Source organism: Rosa rugosa, chromosome 7 (genome assembly GCF_958449725.1).
Source record: "Rosa rugosa chromosome 7, drRosRugo1.1, whole genome shotgun sequence".
NCBI classification, from domain to species: domain Eukaryota; kingdom Viridiplantae; phylum Streptophyta; class Magnoliopsida; order Rosales; family Rosaceae; genus Rosa; species Rosa rugosa.
This window is the reverse complement of record NC_084826.1, coordinates 24,772,086-24,787,649: the sequence shown is the minus strand read 5'-3', so window position 1 is coordinate 24,787,649 and position 15,564 is coordinate 24,772,086. Positions and strand designations below refer to the sequence as shown.

The following is a 15,564-nucleotide window of genomic DNA, read 5'->3' as shown; positions in this document are numbered from 1 at the left end:
GATGATGATGTCAAGTTTTCTGGGACAGTTCCCAGATCATCAGAGAAGAAGAAGCTGAAGAAGAAGGAAAACGAAAAAGAAAAAACAAATGAATTAACAAAAGAAAAGGGTAAATTGGTATTTTTCTTTGTTTTTGGTCTTCATGTGCTTGCCACGTCATTTTTTAACGGAACCGTTAGAAATTTTTGACGGAGGTATCACGTTGATGCCAATTTAGGTATTTGGGTATCACATTGATACTTTTGAGAGTTTGGGTATCAAATTGGCCTTGGCAGAATAGTTTGGGGAGGGTACCTGAATTTTTCTCTTGTTTTTAAGGTGATGCTGTTCATTAGATTGAACTCATTTGTCTGTGATGCTTTATTTAAGTGGCAGCAGTATAGTTTTTATGGAAGAACTTATAGATTTACCGTTTATTATTGTTTTCAATTTTTTATTTGTTGTTTTGAGGCTCTGTTTTTGAATTCATAATTATTAAATGAGTTCAAGTGATTTTGACCATGACTTTTACGATTTCATAGTTGTTTTGTCTTGCTTTTGCAGATTTTATGCAAAAAAGTATCAGTACCGTCTTTCTGCTGCTGTTCCATTGTCTGTTACTCAGTATTATCTTGCTTTCCCATTTTGATTCAGGTATAAACTTTTTTGTTTAATTACAGTGTTTGTTTATTGACTTTATGGTGTCTACAACTTTAACTGTTGTTATTTTATTTTTGCAGATTTTGGGAACAGTATGCAGTCAGATTCCTTGAATCTTTTGGATCCAGGTATAGTTTTTTTGAAAACTATGAATCATCAGTATTCTTATTGTAATAAAGGGTGTAATTAAATTTTTAAATAAACAATCTAAACTCCTGTGTTTTATTTAGATCTCTGCATTTGGAATTTATCCATGATCAATATTTTGAAACTGCGGCATTTATTGATTGTATTGGGTTTGCTTGGGCTTTCAAAAAGGTTCAGGGTTTATATCAGTTTTTGTTCTTTCGTTGTGATCCATTGCTAATCAATTTGTAGGAGAGATTATGAGGCTGCTTAATTTTGTTTTGTAAAGACATTGCTTATTATTAATTTAACGTCTGCACTATCCTTTTGCTGAGTGGAAGTTTTATAGCATTTTCTTTATTTCGTGGCGTATCAATTTATGCAGAACAGGCCAAGGAATATCAGAACAGGCCAAGTAATTTTAGATATGTTCCAATAAAGTAAAGCTATAACTTCTAATAGAATTATTTGTTACCTTTTCTTTGCTCTGGACACCACACATAGAATCATTCTCTTTGCTAATTTGAAACGCTATAGACATTGATTATGTATGTAGTATTTTTTTTTTCGGAGTCATAATGAACTTAAAAATATATATATATATTATTCTATATAAAAAGCGTGAATAACACTGTTATACTGTTCATAAGAAGAGGTGGAAAAGCCTTTTTGTCCTCACTGTTCGAGGACAATATCAAGCTGGTGGAAAAGTCATTTCTGTCCTTGCTCTTCTCTGTCTTGGATAGGCATAATGATCGGGGTTGGGATTGGGTGGCTTACATCAAGATCAACAAAACCGAAAGAAGAGAGCAGAGAGAAAAGAGGAATAGAATAGACGAAAGCAGAAGATCTGTGAGCTCTGGAAAGAAGAGAGTGTTGGATAGGCATAACCAATTAACCATCGGGTTTGGAACTGAGTGGCTCACATCAAGATAAAAAAAAAGTGAAAGAAGAGAGAAGAAAGAAAAGAGGGATAGAACAAAGGGGAATGTCGCGGCGAGAATAGAGAGTCGAAAAAGGGAGAGGAAGAGAAAAGAAAGACAAGCAGAATAGAGGAAAGGAGAAGATCTTGGCCAGAATAGACCGGTTGCAAGGTATTTCTGAGAATTGGATTTGTGGTTTGAATCGTTTTGTGTTTTTTGTTGTTGGGTTTTTTCTTCTTTTGTTAGATGTTTTTGAGGAGGATAATTGTTTTGCGATATTTTGAATGTTTTGGGATATTTTGAATGAACTGGAGGATAATTGTTTGTGATTCTTAGAAGGTTCAGGTTTTTTCGCTCTCTCGCTCCTCCTCCCTCTCAACTTGACAGTGGTGCATATTTTTAGCGCATCGAAAAAGTGTAGATCGGAGATTGAGCCCAGAAGAAGAAACCGTTACCGTTTCTGAGATGCTTCTCATCTTGGCTACCAGAAAAAGGTCACCATAGAAGCACCCAAAGCTTCAGTTACAGAAAGCCACCCATTACTCTTCCAAAGATCTTTGCTTTCAACTCCTTCCTCAATCGGAAGCCAGTTTGCTTGGATCAAGAAGCTTCCACCAGCCAAGAAGGTTACTTTTTTCATCTGGGTAGTGGTAAAGTTTTTATCTTTATGTGAAAGCATTCCTCAGTTGGTAATTTTTGTGAAAAAGGGTGAATTCGTTGCTAAGCAATTTCAAGAATCCATTTTTTTTTTTTGTTTAATTGGGTGTGACTTTAAGTTTTTTCTAGGTTTTCTTATTTGTTTTTATACACTGATGTTATTATTTAAGAAACAATGAAACACTGATGTTTGTGTTGTTGGTCTGTGAATGAAACAATGCAATCATGCAATTACTTTTCTGATATGTTTTTGATCAATTTTTTTTGCTTCTGTAGAAAACAGGGAGGGGTAGGAGACTTGGAAAGGGAGGGTTTCAAACATTTTTACCTAAATACTGGGTGATTTAATTCTGCTATGCTTTTCAAGTCGTTCTCTTAATGTTATTTGATTTCGGTTTTTTTTTTTTTTTTTTTTTTAATTTTAAAACACAATTATGATTACTGTAGGCATTTAAGCATGACATGGTTCCCCCCTCCCTTTGTATGTAATAGATAACATACAGAGGGTATGGGGAGTACAGATGTCAATATATATTAGTATTTGTATTCTAAACTAATAATAGTGAGTACAGATTTGTGATTAGAATCAATGCTGGGGTTTACGATGAGACTGAAGTCTCAAGAGAAAAAGTTAATATAATGTTGGTTGGAGATGGGATGAATAGAACCATAATCCCAGGGTCCAAGAGTTTTGCAGATGGGTTTTCAACTTTTGCCTCATCTACTTTAAGTATGTGAATTTTTCTTTTTCTTTTTTTGGTTTAGAATTTTTTTATTTTTTCTTTTTGGTGTGTTCTTCATAAGTAAAAGGTTCAATCTTTGGAGTTGTAATTGGGGACAGGATTTTGGCTAGGGACTTGAGTATTACCAACACAAAAGGTTCACAATAGTTTCACCTGTGTTTAGGGTTTAGGGTAACAAAGGTAGATGGAGATAATAATTTGTAAATTACCAAAGAGAGAGATGGCAATCTGGCAAATGGTATCTTCACTATTGGAAAGAAGTCAGAAAAACAACCTGGAATTATAGGGGACCCTGCTTGAAGGTCTTATCAAAACTTAATTAGTTTTTTGCATCTTAGGCAAACTTTAATTGAAAATAGTTTGTTTGAAAGTCAGATCTTTGGCTGCATAATATTTTAGACACATTATTGTGCATAGAGTTTTATATAGGTTTTGGGGTTCTCTTATACTGATCAGCTTTGGATAAATTAAGTACATTTGAAATTTAATGCACATTCTGATTTTTAAATTAAAGAGTTTTTTAGTTATGGTTTCTATTGTTTATTTGGAAAACGCCTGATTTTGGGTTTCCATCTTTTTGTTTTGATTGTATACTTTCATAGTCAAGAGCTTGAATAAGATGAAATCGAGTTACTGGATTTTGATCTGAGGAAGGAGAACACGAAAACCAAAGGCTGTTATTTGGAAAGAAGAAGCAGTGATAGTATATTACTGTAAATTACTTTTGAATTATTACAAATCAAATTTACAGTTTTGTTTTACCCTAAGCTTTTCCTTATCATTTATGTTCTCTTATGTAGGTTGCAGTAGTCCCAAGTCGGGATAAATCAGTCAAGAAATTTGTGAAAGCTGGCAGTGAGGAAAACAAGGCATTCATTTCCAAGGTTGAGGTAGACAACATAGAGAGGGTGGAGAGGGTCTCATCACTGAACCGTACTTTTTTCTGTTTGATATCTCAGGTAATTCCCTTTATTGTAGAATCGCTGTAAATCTGTATGTAATTAGGTTTTTATTTAATTAGGATATCCTGTCATTATGGAAAGATTGTTTCCTATTAGAGTTAGACTACTCCTTTGTACTTGTATATATACCCTCATTGTGGGATGAATAGAATCATCGAATTAACCCTGAATTGAAGTATTCTTTTCTACTTGGTATCAGAGCAGGTTCAATCCTTTGAACTTGCGCTGCATCCTTTGAATCCTGAATCTTGAATCCTGAAGAACACCACAAACCGCTGCGTACCACCACCATTGAATTCCAAACCACCATCACCCTACCTTTTTTCGAAAAAAAATTCAGATCCGTCTTGAAACCCTAGAAAACCCAATCCTGCAAAAATCCCGAATTCCTCAATGGCCGGACCTGTAATTGAAGGCGAACAGTCAAATCCCGAGAAGGCAATGGTGCCATCCTCACAAGTCATCCATCACCACTACACCACCCAACAAGACAACTTTGCGTTCCCAACAAGTGTTGTCTTGAATGAATCCAACTACACCATATGGGCTCCTCTCATGCGGATGCGCATTGGAGCACGAGGGAAGGTTGGTTATCTGACCGGAGTGAAGGCTGAACCCGCCATAAATTCTGCAGAGTATGAAGCTTGGGCCACGGACAATGAAAAGGTGAAAAGTTGGCTCATTGACTCCATGGAGTCCTCTCTTATGAACCGGTATATTCGTCTCCCTACTGCAAAAGATATTTGGGAAGCTGTGGAGAAAACTTTTTATGATGATTCTGATGAAACCCGGATCTTTGAATTGAACAAGAAGTGTTTTGAAGCAAAGCAAAATGGACGGCCTATTCCTACCTACTATAATGAGTTAGTGGCGATGTTCCAGGAGATTGATCAAAGGGTGGCCTCTCAGAATGATAATGTTGCAGCTGTAGTTCAAGAGACCTCAGCGATGTCCCGGATGCGTGTTCACATGTTTTTGAGTGGACTTGACCTAGAGTATGATCAGGTGTGTGGAGAAATCCTGCGCAAGGAACCTAAATTCTCTTTGGAGCAGAGCTATGCTTACATTCGCAAGGTGCAATCAGAGAAACAGGCTATGGGGCATTCGATACCTACCGAATCCTCTGTTATGGCTGTCCAACGCAAACCAGGTCCTCCTCCAGGCTTCTCACATCGTCCTCTAGGTAAACCAAATCCATATGCAAATAGAAAGTGCATTGTGTGTGGGGAACTAGGTCATAGCAAAGAGCGGTGCTATGAAGTGATTGGTTACCCTGATTGGTGGGACTTCACCAAGAAACCACGAAAGAATCTGGGCAAGGCCGCCATTGCTACTACAGAGGAAGAGCGTCTAGACAATGCCTCCGCTAATGTAGCGCAATCAGGTATGAAGGGTAAGGTTACTTTGAATAATACATGGATAATTGATACAGGTGCATCTGATCATATGACCAATGACCCTAATCTTGTGAAAAACCTTAGACATTCCCCTCAAGTTGTTGTCTCTACTGCTGATGGTATTCCAACTCCGGTCACCGGAGAATGTTCTATTGTTTTATCTGATACATTAACCCTTGAATCTGTCTTAGTTGTGCCATCACTAGCTTATAATCTCCTGTCTGTTGGTCAAATTATTTTAGCTCTTGCATGTATTGTGACCTTCTATCCGTCTTTCTGTGTGTTTCAGGACATTCTGACTCGGCGGATCCTTAGTTATGGTGTTAGAAGGGGGAAATTGTACTACCTGGATTTGACAGAGAATGGAGAGAATCAGAAGCATCTTTTTGGGCAAGCTAATCAGATCAATGGGGTAGAGAATGCGAAGGAAGCTGTATGGTTATGGCATCGCCGTTTAGGTCATCTATCTTTTAGTTATCTTAAGAAGCTGCAACCTCATTTGTTTTCTGTTGTCAGTGATTTGGATTTCCATTGTGACATTTGTGAACTAGTCAAGAGCCACCGTGTTTCATATTCACCAAGTCTTAATAAAAGTCCTGTTCCTTTTATGAAAATTCACTCTGATGTCTGGGGTCCTGCGAAAATTCCTTCTCTTTCTGGAGCTCGATATTATGTAACGTTTATTGATGATTGTACTCGCATGACATGGGTATCATTACTGAAGAATAAGAGTGATGTATTTGGGATGTTTACCGAATTTCACAAAATGGTGGCAACTCAGTATCAAAAATCCATTAGTGTTTCAGTCTGACAATGGTGGAGAGTTTGTGAATGACCCTATGATTGAGTTTTGCCGGTCACATGGAATTCGTCATCAAACCTCCAATTCTTATACTCCTCAACAGAATGGTTTAGCAGAACGGAAGAACAGGCAATTGGAGAAGGACCCGCTCTGATACCATGTTAAACAGCGACAAGCGTGGCCCGTGGCCTAGTGAAGGAAGAGCATATGGATGCAGTCTTTCGTATTTTGAAGTACTTGAAGATGACACCAGGTAAAGGGTTACTGTTTCAAAAAAAAGATGAATTGGAAGTTGTTGGGTACACAGATGCAGATTGGGCTGGTGATAAAACTGACAGACGTTCTACATCTGGGTACTTCACTTTTGTTGGAGGAAACCTTGTCACTTGGCGTAGCAAAAAGTAGAAAGTTGTTGCCAGATCAAGTGCAGAAGCTGAGTTCCGGGGTATGGCACACGGAGTCTGTGAAATGTTGTGGATTCGTAATGTCTTGAAAGACCTGGGATACAAGCTTAAAAAGCCTATGGATTTGCATTGTGATAATACAGCTGCCATTGAGATTGCACATAATCCAGTTCAGCATGATAGAACAAAGCATGTGGAGGTTGACCGTCATTTTATTAAAGAAAATCTTGACAGAAAGGTTATTCGCTTTCCATTTGTAAACTCAGAGGAGCAATTAGCTGATGTTCTTACTAAAGGAGTGTCCAGGAAGGTATTTGACAACTCAGTTGACAAGTTGGGCATGATAGATATCTATGCACCAACTTGAGGGGGAGTGTAGAATCGCTGTAAATCTGTATGTAATTAGGTTTTTATTTAATTAGGATATCCTGTCATTATGGAAAGATTGTTTCCTATTAGAGTTAGACTACTCCTTTGTACTTGTATATATACCCTCATTGTGGGATGAATAGAATCATCGAATTAACCCTGAATTGAAATATTCTTTTCTACTTTTATGTCCAGATCTATTCTTCACCAAATTTCTGTTCTTCGTCCTCAATTTTTATTATATTACTTCTGATATTCAGTAGGAGGCAGAGGTGAAGGCTAAGGCGGAAGAGAAGAGGACAAGGAGGAGGCTCCGAAGGCGGAGGAGAATAGGAAGAATTGTATGGATCATGAGCTGTTTTATTATAGTGACTGGCTAAAATCTTGATTGAACATGTTAATTGCATTTGATTGAATATTTTTCCTTTGGAAAAAGTACGTCTGTCAGTTTGGGTTGATGATGCACTGATTCTTTTGATAATATGAAATTCAATTTTATACTTTTATATTAAAACTTTCGGTTACCGAGTGTGTTCAAGTTACAGAATGTAACATAGATGTTGTATGGATAGATTGATAAGAAGTATTGACTTGCAAGTGTATCTTCATAGGATAGCTTATCTGTTGCAGTTGATATTTGAGCCTTATTTTTTATATGTTGCCTTTGATGGTTTCGTTATAGTGATTTATCTTCTATTTGCAAAAACAACAATGTAGACATTCAAGATTATGACATGAAAGTCTGTTAATGTCTAAAAGTTCGGCGGTAGCTGAACCTTTGTTAACGCTGATCCGATGGGCGGATCGATATTTGCAATGTTCTCAACGCTTCCGTTACCTGTCAAATAAAATACAAAGGGCGTCAGAGGGAGACCGCGTTGGGCGGTCTTCAACTCTCCGATGCCTAAGTTAGTCAATGTATTTATGTTGACAAAGTAACAGTAGGTAAGTATTGAATGCGTAATTAATGAGGAGAGAGGAGAGAACCTTTTATAGGTGAGGAAGAGGTTGATCTTCTCTTTGTTTTCGATGTGGGACTGATATGCTTCAGTTCCCAGTATCAGAGGCTTCTGATGCCATCTTGGCGCGGCACGTGGCGGCGCGTTGGCGGCGATCTGGAGGTGGTCCAACGCTGAGGCTGTAGCCCGCCTGGCGGTGTGTCTGCATGTCATTCCTTTGGTTGGAATTAGTACCTTTGGCGGTACAATGAGCGTGGCCCATTATAGCTAATTATGCTTGCAAATGTACATGTATGTACAAGTCCCCCAAGTCCCCAGTCAAGGAGGGCAATCTTGGTTGGGGAGTTGTTTGGCGGTTTGAAGTGTTTTCTTCCGCTAGACTTGCAAGAGCATAATTAGCGTCAGTGCGTCGTCAACCGTTGGTTTTACTGAGCGAACGCTTTATACCCTTTCGGGTGGGCCCCTGCTGGGCCCCCCAGGGAGTCCCCCACTCCCCGGCGAAGATAGACCTCCGGATGGTCAGCAAATTGTTTGTTGAGGGGGAGCTGCACGGAGCAGAGGGTGTTGGGTAGCGAACCCAATGTTTAGCACCCAAATGACGGGGGTCAACGTGCCTGATCAGGGCCGTCGTAGACTGTTGACTAGTCCCCGTGTCCCGTAGGGACGGTCTGACGGTAACGCCGCGTGGCGGTCGTTGTCAGAGTGAGACGTGGTCTCGGAATTCGCCGTTTGGCGGATATCCCCCCGCTGAATGTAGCAGGAAGCAGCGTCCGGTAGACGTTCCTGGCGGTATTTTGTTGAGCGATAGTGCTGAACAAAGTACGCAGCTAGCAAGATGAAAAGAGGGGGTTCCGCTAGAGGTGTGTAGCGGAAGACGCCCAGCTTGCAGGATGGCAAGGGAGAAATTCCGCTAGCGGGGTTTCGCTCAGCGGGGAGTTCGTCACTTGGAAGATGACAAGGGAGAAGTTCCGCTGGCGGGGTTTCGCTCAGCGGGGACTTCGTCACATGGAAGATGACAAGGGAAAAGTTCCGCTGGCGGAATTCTTCCCCCCCTTGTCACATGGAAGATGACAAGGGAGAAGTTCCGCTGGCGGGGTTTCGCTCAGCGGGGACTTCGGGCGGTCGGTGAACTCATTCCAAGTGGTTACTTCCACCAGACGCTTCGTCTGGTGGTGGTTGACACGTGTCCAACCCGCAGAGGGTTAGCGTGCGGAGGTTTGTCTCCTAAGCCTGGCCGTCTTCTCGCCATAAATGATGGTAATTATGGATTTCGTAACCGAGGCGTCGCCTCGGTTAATCCGGAGAGTAAGTGGAGGTCTGTGACACGTGTACGGCTGTCGTGTGATGTCGTTTTTTAGCGGACGGCGGAGAACGCGCTGATGTTGACATAAAAGGGGGGGGGGGGGGAACCCAGCGAGATTTGACACTTTGGTAAAAGCTTCAAACTCACAGTCGTGTTCTTCTCGCTCTGTTCGTCCGAGACTGAAGAAAGAGGTTGCCGGAGCTTGGAGATACCGTTCCCAGAGAAACGACGACCGCACCCCTCTAAGATTACTGTGCACCATCGTATCATAGGCTCCACCACCGAGGTTGGTATCTGGATTCCCTTTTCCCTGTTTCATTGGATCTGCTATTTTCTGGGTCTTGTTGTTTTTGTGTTTCTGGGATGATTCCTGTTTTTCTTTGGCGTGTTCTGAGGTGTAAAGTGAGATTTGGGGGGGGGGGGGGGGGGGGGGGTTGGGTTATGGTGGTTGGTAGAGAGTTAGCGTTTAGGTATTTGCTAGATGGTCGAATCTGGGTTGAGTGTGCTTGTTCCTATTTTGGCATTTTCTGGGTAAATTGTTCTTGATGTTCTTGGCTATAACTGATGTAAGAATAGGCTAGATCTGTGTTTGTGCTAACTGGTGTGGGTTTTAGGGTTTGGGATGGCTAACGTCATAGAGATTTCGAACAGTGAGGATTCCGGGTCTGACGTGTCGTTCAGCGCGGCGGATAGGATATTTATTGACTCGTTGTGTCCGTCTGCCCCTGCAGGAACCTCACTGCCAGTACCGCTAGAGGTTGAGCCGCTACAGACCATACCTTGGGAAGTAGCCATGGGTCGTGGTCCACGTCCAGAGAGCTCTAGGGCGGGTGAGGCCGCTGCCGCCAAAGCTAAGCGCGACGAGCGTTTGGCGAGCAATAGCGCTGCCAGCGGCTCCGCTGGGGAAGAAGAAGCAGCGGGGGAGAATGCTGAGTCAGCGTGGTTCCTCCAGGATGGCACCGCCGTCGACGAGGCAGGAGGGCGGATGAACGCCGCCGCCGTCAGTCGAATGAAGCAGACGTTCCGGTTGCCGGGCTCGGTGAAGTTGCGCCCGCCGACTGTGGATGAGAAGGCGTCGATTCTCCCAGTGGGATTTGCGGCCGTGCATGAGGCGATATTCCGCCAAGGAGTGACACTCCCGCTGGTGCCAAATCTCCAAATCTTGGTGTGCGAATTTGGGCTTGCGTTTGGTCAGATTTGCCCCAACATGTGGCGTCTGATGCTGGCAATGAACTCACTGTGGCGGTTGTCCGGGTGCGAGGGGCCTACCGTGGTGGAAGTGCTTCACTTCTACGAGCTGGTGTACGTGAAGCGCCAAGGTTGTAGAGGGCATGTAACATCCCGTATCTTAATTTACCGGTTTACTAATCATAAGGACGGTAAACGACATTTACTATCACTTTTACTGTCGTTTCAGTACTTTTAGGGGGCCATAAAATATGACTTTTTGTTCGGGTCAAAATTTGAGAAAATGTTCTTCATGGAAGTTGTAGAGGACGTTAAACCGAGCGCGTGCATATGTGGTATGTAAAAATCGGAGTTCGTATACGAAAGTTATGGCCAAAATACTAAAGTTACTGTTCATAGTAAGTTTCTATAAATAGCTGAGTTACTGTGGTAAGTTTCCATTTTCGGAAACTTACCGAGCCTCTTCCCGATTCTCTCTTCCTCTCCGACCTCTTCACCTTCTTCCGGCCATAACTCCTCCATCCGGCGACGGATTTTGACGTGTAAGATGTCGTTGGAAAGCTCTCTTCCTTCTCTTCATTTCTGGGTTCGTTTCGTAGCTTAATATGAACTGTGGAAGGTGCAGCAACGAGAAGAAGAGGACGGTCACTGTAGCAGTTTTGAGTCAACGCCGATATTTTCCGATTCCGGCAGTCTCCGGCCACCAAATTGGCGTCGAAGGTTCGGTTTTTGACATAGATCATTTCCCCTAACGTCTTTCATTTCAATTTGTAGTGTAGAGGTCGAATTAACAATTTCAATTTCTAGGGTTCTTGGAATTTCTGGAAAATTTTCACCGGCCAAATTGGAGCTCTTCCAGGTAAAATTGGAACTTGTTGTAGTTGAGAAAGAGGTTGGGTTTGTTGAGTAGATGGTGCTGCCAAATTTTGGTGGCCATCGGAGGTGGTTGCCGCCGGCGCGTGGGGCCCACGCGCTTCCACTGTTGGTGGCGCGTGGAGGCGTGTAGGGCAGTGTTTTAATTTCAGTTTTTAGCCCATTAAATTGTAGAATTGTTGTAGAGCTTGTATGTGAAGTTTGGTGAATTTTGGAGGGGTTTGGAATTATTTGTGAATTTCCGAAGTTTGAAGTTTTGTGATTGAATTGTGGGAAATCCGGCCGTCGGATTTCCTTCGTTTTCGTTGTGGGATATATAAATTGAGGAATTGGTGTTGTGGAAGAGATTTGGGTTGAATTTGAGAAGTAATGGAGATAGGGATTTTCGGGTTTCGTTTAGGTTCGTAATTATTTTATCGGATTGTCGTTTACGGAAATATAATTGTGTACAGGGCAATGCCGCGAGCTACGGTTAAATGAAGGAACTCGTTTGCGTGGTCGCCCAATAGTACTGTGAGTGGACTTTTGTTTTTAAGTAATTGATGCATGCATTATTTCTTAAAGTATGCTCTATTTATTCATCAATTTACATTTCGAGTATGAGATTATAAATTGATTTAGTATTATCTCATATAAATACTTTCATTATTGATTCGTTTCCGAAATTGCTTTTGATTTATAATCTTAATGGTGAATTAGCTTATTTCCGAGGTTATTTCCGGAATTATTCTCTAATTATATTTTATTTCGATTTGAGACTTGTAAAGGAGTTTCGAAATGGGATTTCGATGGAATTATTTCTTGTTTATTTATTCGATCTTTGGTTTTGGCATTGGGAATGCCTTAGTAATGATTTCAGTTTGAGAATTGTGATTTTGTTTGATCTCGCTTTTCTGCTATTGATTTGGAGATACTTTTGGCGTGTGGGACACGTCGTTGGAAATTCTTTAACGAGAGATGGGGGAAGCCTTATGTATTTTGGATTTACTGGATTTTCGGTTATGTTTCCCTGTGCCATACTGAGGGGTGATTTTATCATGCTAGCATTGATTTTCCGCCTTTGTGGCGCGGTGATGGGATCACCGTAGCCCTTCCGCCTTTGTGGCGCAGGTTACTGTCTCTGTGACAGTAATTCTGTAGCCCAGTATCCTATCGCTACACTTAGTGGCGTAAGGGTATATTACGGGAGTTATGGGAGTTCTTTAGCCTGGGAGGCTATCACCCAACCAAGCCTGAGTGACTTATTCGTATGGCTATCATCTTCCCCTACTTATACTATTTTTGACTAGCGGGGACTAGTCTGAGTTTTCTTAATCAGCGGGGCTGGACTTATATTTTCGAGTTTTGAAATTTCAATCTTTTACTCTATTGTCGTGACTAGCGGGGCTAGTCGGTTTTCTGGAGTTCAACGTTTTTCAGATTATTTTCTTAAGTGTTTTATAAAGGTTGCATGCATCCGGATTTTACATATATATCGAAAAATGTGGGAAAGTATGAAATACATTTGGTTTTAATTTGTTTATTTTTGTCCACTCACGCTAACGTGTTTTTCAATACTTTTCCCCTGGGCCCTTCGGTTTCAAATGCCCAGTTTGCAGGCGAAATTAGTTGAGGTCGGGCGTACATGGAGTCGAGGCATAGCCAACAGCATTGCTTCCGCGTACTCATTCTATTTCTGTTTTCTTTGTTACTTAGTGGATTAGTATTGCTCTGATAACCTATGGGATTAATATTGTTTTTGGGTTGAGACTGATATTTGTGAAATTGGAGTTGTGATTTGGGGAGCAGATGGCTCCAGAAGATTAAGGATGGATGATTTAGAAGTGTAAATGTTTTCCTACAGGTTTTGGGTAGCCTACTTTTAGGGGAAGTTCCGCCAAATTTTTGGTAGAATCTCTTCTAAAGTGGGCCCCGCAGGGCCACTTCGGATTTCAGGGTGAAATCTGGGGCGGGTCCTGTCAGGGCAAGTGAACCTGAGCCGCCGCCAGGGAGCGCCCAAGCTGATCGAGAATCTGAGGGATTCGATGTCCTACTGGCGGGGGACCTTCTGCGTTGCCACAGAGGGGTGGGAGTATCAGGCTAGAGCGAACGAAGAAGGGCCGACGTTTAGGATTAAGTCGGAGTTCCAACCTATCCGAGGTTGGTAACCAGTTTCCGCCTGATGTAGCTGGCGGGCTCTTTTATTTTGCAGACTTGGTACTTTTGCTAATCAACTTGTGTTTGTGCAGCGGGACTGCGGTACAACCTAACGCGAGAGGAGGAGTGTCGCGTGGCGCGGATCAGAGGCTGTTGGCGGAACCGCAACTTGCTGGACTTCCGACTTCTGACTGGCTGGGAGTTGTTAGTCGAGCAGAAACTTACTCGCTCCGTTGGTAAGAAATTTCCGCCAGACTGCTCTGTTGATTTTTTTTTGTAATAAGTAGCCGAGACTGACTGGTTTATATATTTTTTGTTTTTTTAGAAACTCCGCCAGGCAATAAAGCCAGCCGCGACGCTTTCGAAATAGCGATGGATCGTGCGAAGATTGACAACTTCCTGGAGACGATGTACGCCGAGGGTCTGGCGGCTCAGAAGACCCTGGTGAACCCCGAGACCCTGGTGGTAAGCCAGTCCGAGGTTCCTGTGGTGCTGCCAATGCCGCACCACTCCCATCTTGGTGAGGACGGTCTGCCGGTAGTGCAGGCGGGGGCCCAAGTGGCCGGCGGGAAGAGGGGAGGCGCTGTAGCTAGGCAGCAGAAAGAGCGGATGCCTGCCAACAGGCGTGGCCCCCAAAAGGAGAAGGTGGTGCAGGCGGCGGAGACTGTCACTGCGCCAAGGGAGGAGCCGCTGGTGAGGGTGACGAGGACCGCCGCCGGGAACCAAAGGGCGCTGGAGAGAAAACGTCGGCAGGTTGACTTTCCTGACGAGGAAGAGGGGGAGGACGTGGAGGTAATCGGGTCCCGTCGACAGAAGAAGGCCCGAGAAGCTTCGTCGAAGACTGTTGTGGTGGAGGGAGAAGCGCCCGCCGTTAGTGAGCTGGACTCATTTGCCGAGTATGCGGCGTTCATGATAGATGGTGAGCGGGAGTTCCTCTTCCATCTCTGCGAACGGCTTGGGTTCGGCGGCCTAGCGGGTATCTCGCGCCCCACAGCAATTGACCAATCGCCCTTCAGCTTGGCGTTTGGTCAAATATCGGCGGGACTGCACGACATGTTCGTGGCGGCGTCAAAGCAGCCCCTGGTCGAGGGGGAGCTCAGGGAGGAAATCCAAGGTCTCCAGAGGGAGTTGGTGGAGGCGAAGGAGAAACTGGCGGAGGCAGAGCGGCGCCTGGCGAAGGCGGAGAGTGATTTTACGGACGCCCGCGGTAAGCTCAACGTGGCCATCGAGCGGGATTTGGAGAGGAATGAACGCGTCTCCAAGTTGGAGCAGGACGTCGCGCTGCTGCAGGAGCGGATTGCCGCTAAGGACAAGAAACTCATTATCGTGCAGCGGGAGCCCGCCGCCAGGGTGACGGAGCTGAAGCGGCTGGAAGGCCAGGTCGCCCGCCTGAGGGCTGAAGGGGATACTGCCGCGGCCGCCGCTGTTGAGGCATTCAAGCAGTCGGCGGAGTTCAAGAAGGCGATGACCGAGTCGGCGAAGGCTGGGGCCCTAGCAAACATAGACATGCTGAAGCGGAAGGGCGCCATCTACTTCGCCAAAGCGTCACAGCCTGATGCGCCGCCGGCCAAGAGTACCCCGCCGGAGAAAGCTGTCATGCTCGCCCCAGCGGGAGGTGCCCGCTCAGGCAGCGGAGAAAGTGGCGCACATCCGGCGGAAGGGTCCCAGCAGACTCCCAACCCTACCCCGTCGGAGGTGTCGCGCGCTGGATTCCTGGCGGCGCACACCCGGGCGGATGGCACCATAGAGACCCCAAGTCCGACAGCGCGAGGGTCCGATCAAACGAGTCGAGCGATCGTGCCGCCGCCTGCTGAAGCAGAATATGCCGAAGGCAACCCCTGAAGCCAGCTGGGATCGCTCTAGATTTTCTTACTTTTGTTTGTAGCCGCTGAGGCATAACAATTTGTAATGAATGTTGCGAAATGAAATAAAGTTTTGAATTGGTTTTTGAGATGTGTTTGTACTGCTAGTACTTTGGGTTATATCTTTCTTTTGCCAGTCAATGAAACATTAAAGGAATTAAGATTGGTCCAAGTGCACCACGTAGCGGACGAGGTCCGCTGACGATTGCTGGCGTTGCCAG

The 15,564-nt window shown here is 43.9% G+C and overlaps 2 protein-coding genes across 31 annotated transcripts in view; both read left to right on the top strand.

The window, feature by feature from the left end:
- The window catches only part of LOC133720398 (uncharacterized), a 45,556-nt gene extending 37,849 nt beyond the window's left edge, over nt 1–7,707 (top strand). For 2 of the 29 annotated variants that reach the window (XM_062146662.1, XM_062146652.1), the window contains 8 exons: nt 544–633; nt 720–767; nt 1,512–1,859; nt 2,025–2,338; nt 3,691–3,801; nt 3,889–4,047; nt 4,250–5,443; nt 5,737–6,071. In XM_062146662.1, the coding sequence (XP_062002646.1) occupies nt 4,444–5,443; nt 5,737–5,762 (1,026 nt within the window). In that variant the 5' untranslated portion in view covers nt 544–633; nt 720–767; nt 1,512–1,859; ... (2 more) ...; nt 3,889–4,047; nt 4,250–4,443 and the 3' untranslated portion in view covers nt 5,763–6,071. The other 27 variants (XM_062146656.1, XM_062146664.1, XM_062146663.1 and 24 more) reach the window with 27 other exon arrangements.
- A 2,991-nt stretch (nt 7,708–10,698) lies between these two features.
- On the top strand, nt 10,699–15,350 carry LOC133719811 (uncharacterized). Of its 2 annotated transcripts, none has more exons than XM_062145985.1 (7): nt 10,699–11,014; nt 11,098–11,192; nt 11,280–11,331; nt 11,798–11,858; nt 12,937–13,484; nt 13,574–13,717; nt 13,807–15,350. In XM_062145985.1, the coding sequence occupies exons 5-7, from the start codon at nt 13,370–13,372 to the stop codon at nt 15,321–15,323; spliced, it is 1,776 nt and encodes a 591-aa protein (XP_062001969.1). In that variant the 5' UTR covers nt 10,699–11,014; nt 11,098–11,192; nt 11,280–11,331; nt 11,798–11,858; nt 12,937–13,369; the 3' UTR covers nt 15,324–15,350. The 2 variants fall into 2 exon arrangements, with proteins under 2 accessions (XP_062001969.1, XP_062001968.1); XM_062145984.1 differs by having other exon boundaries at nt 10,902–11,192; nt 12,937–13,005; nt 13,189–13,484.
- The last annotated feature ends 214 nt before the right edge of the window (nt 15,351–15,564 follow it).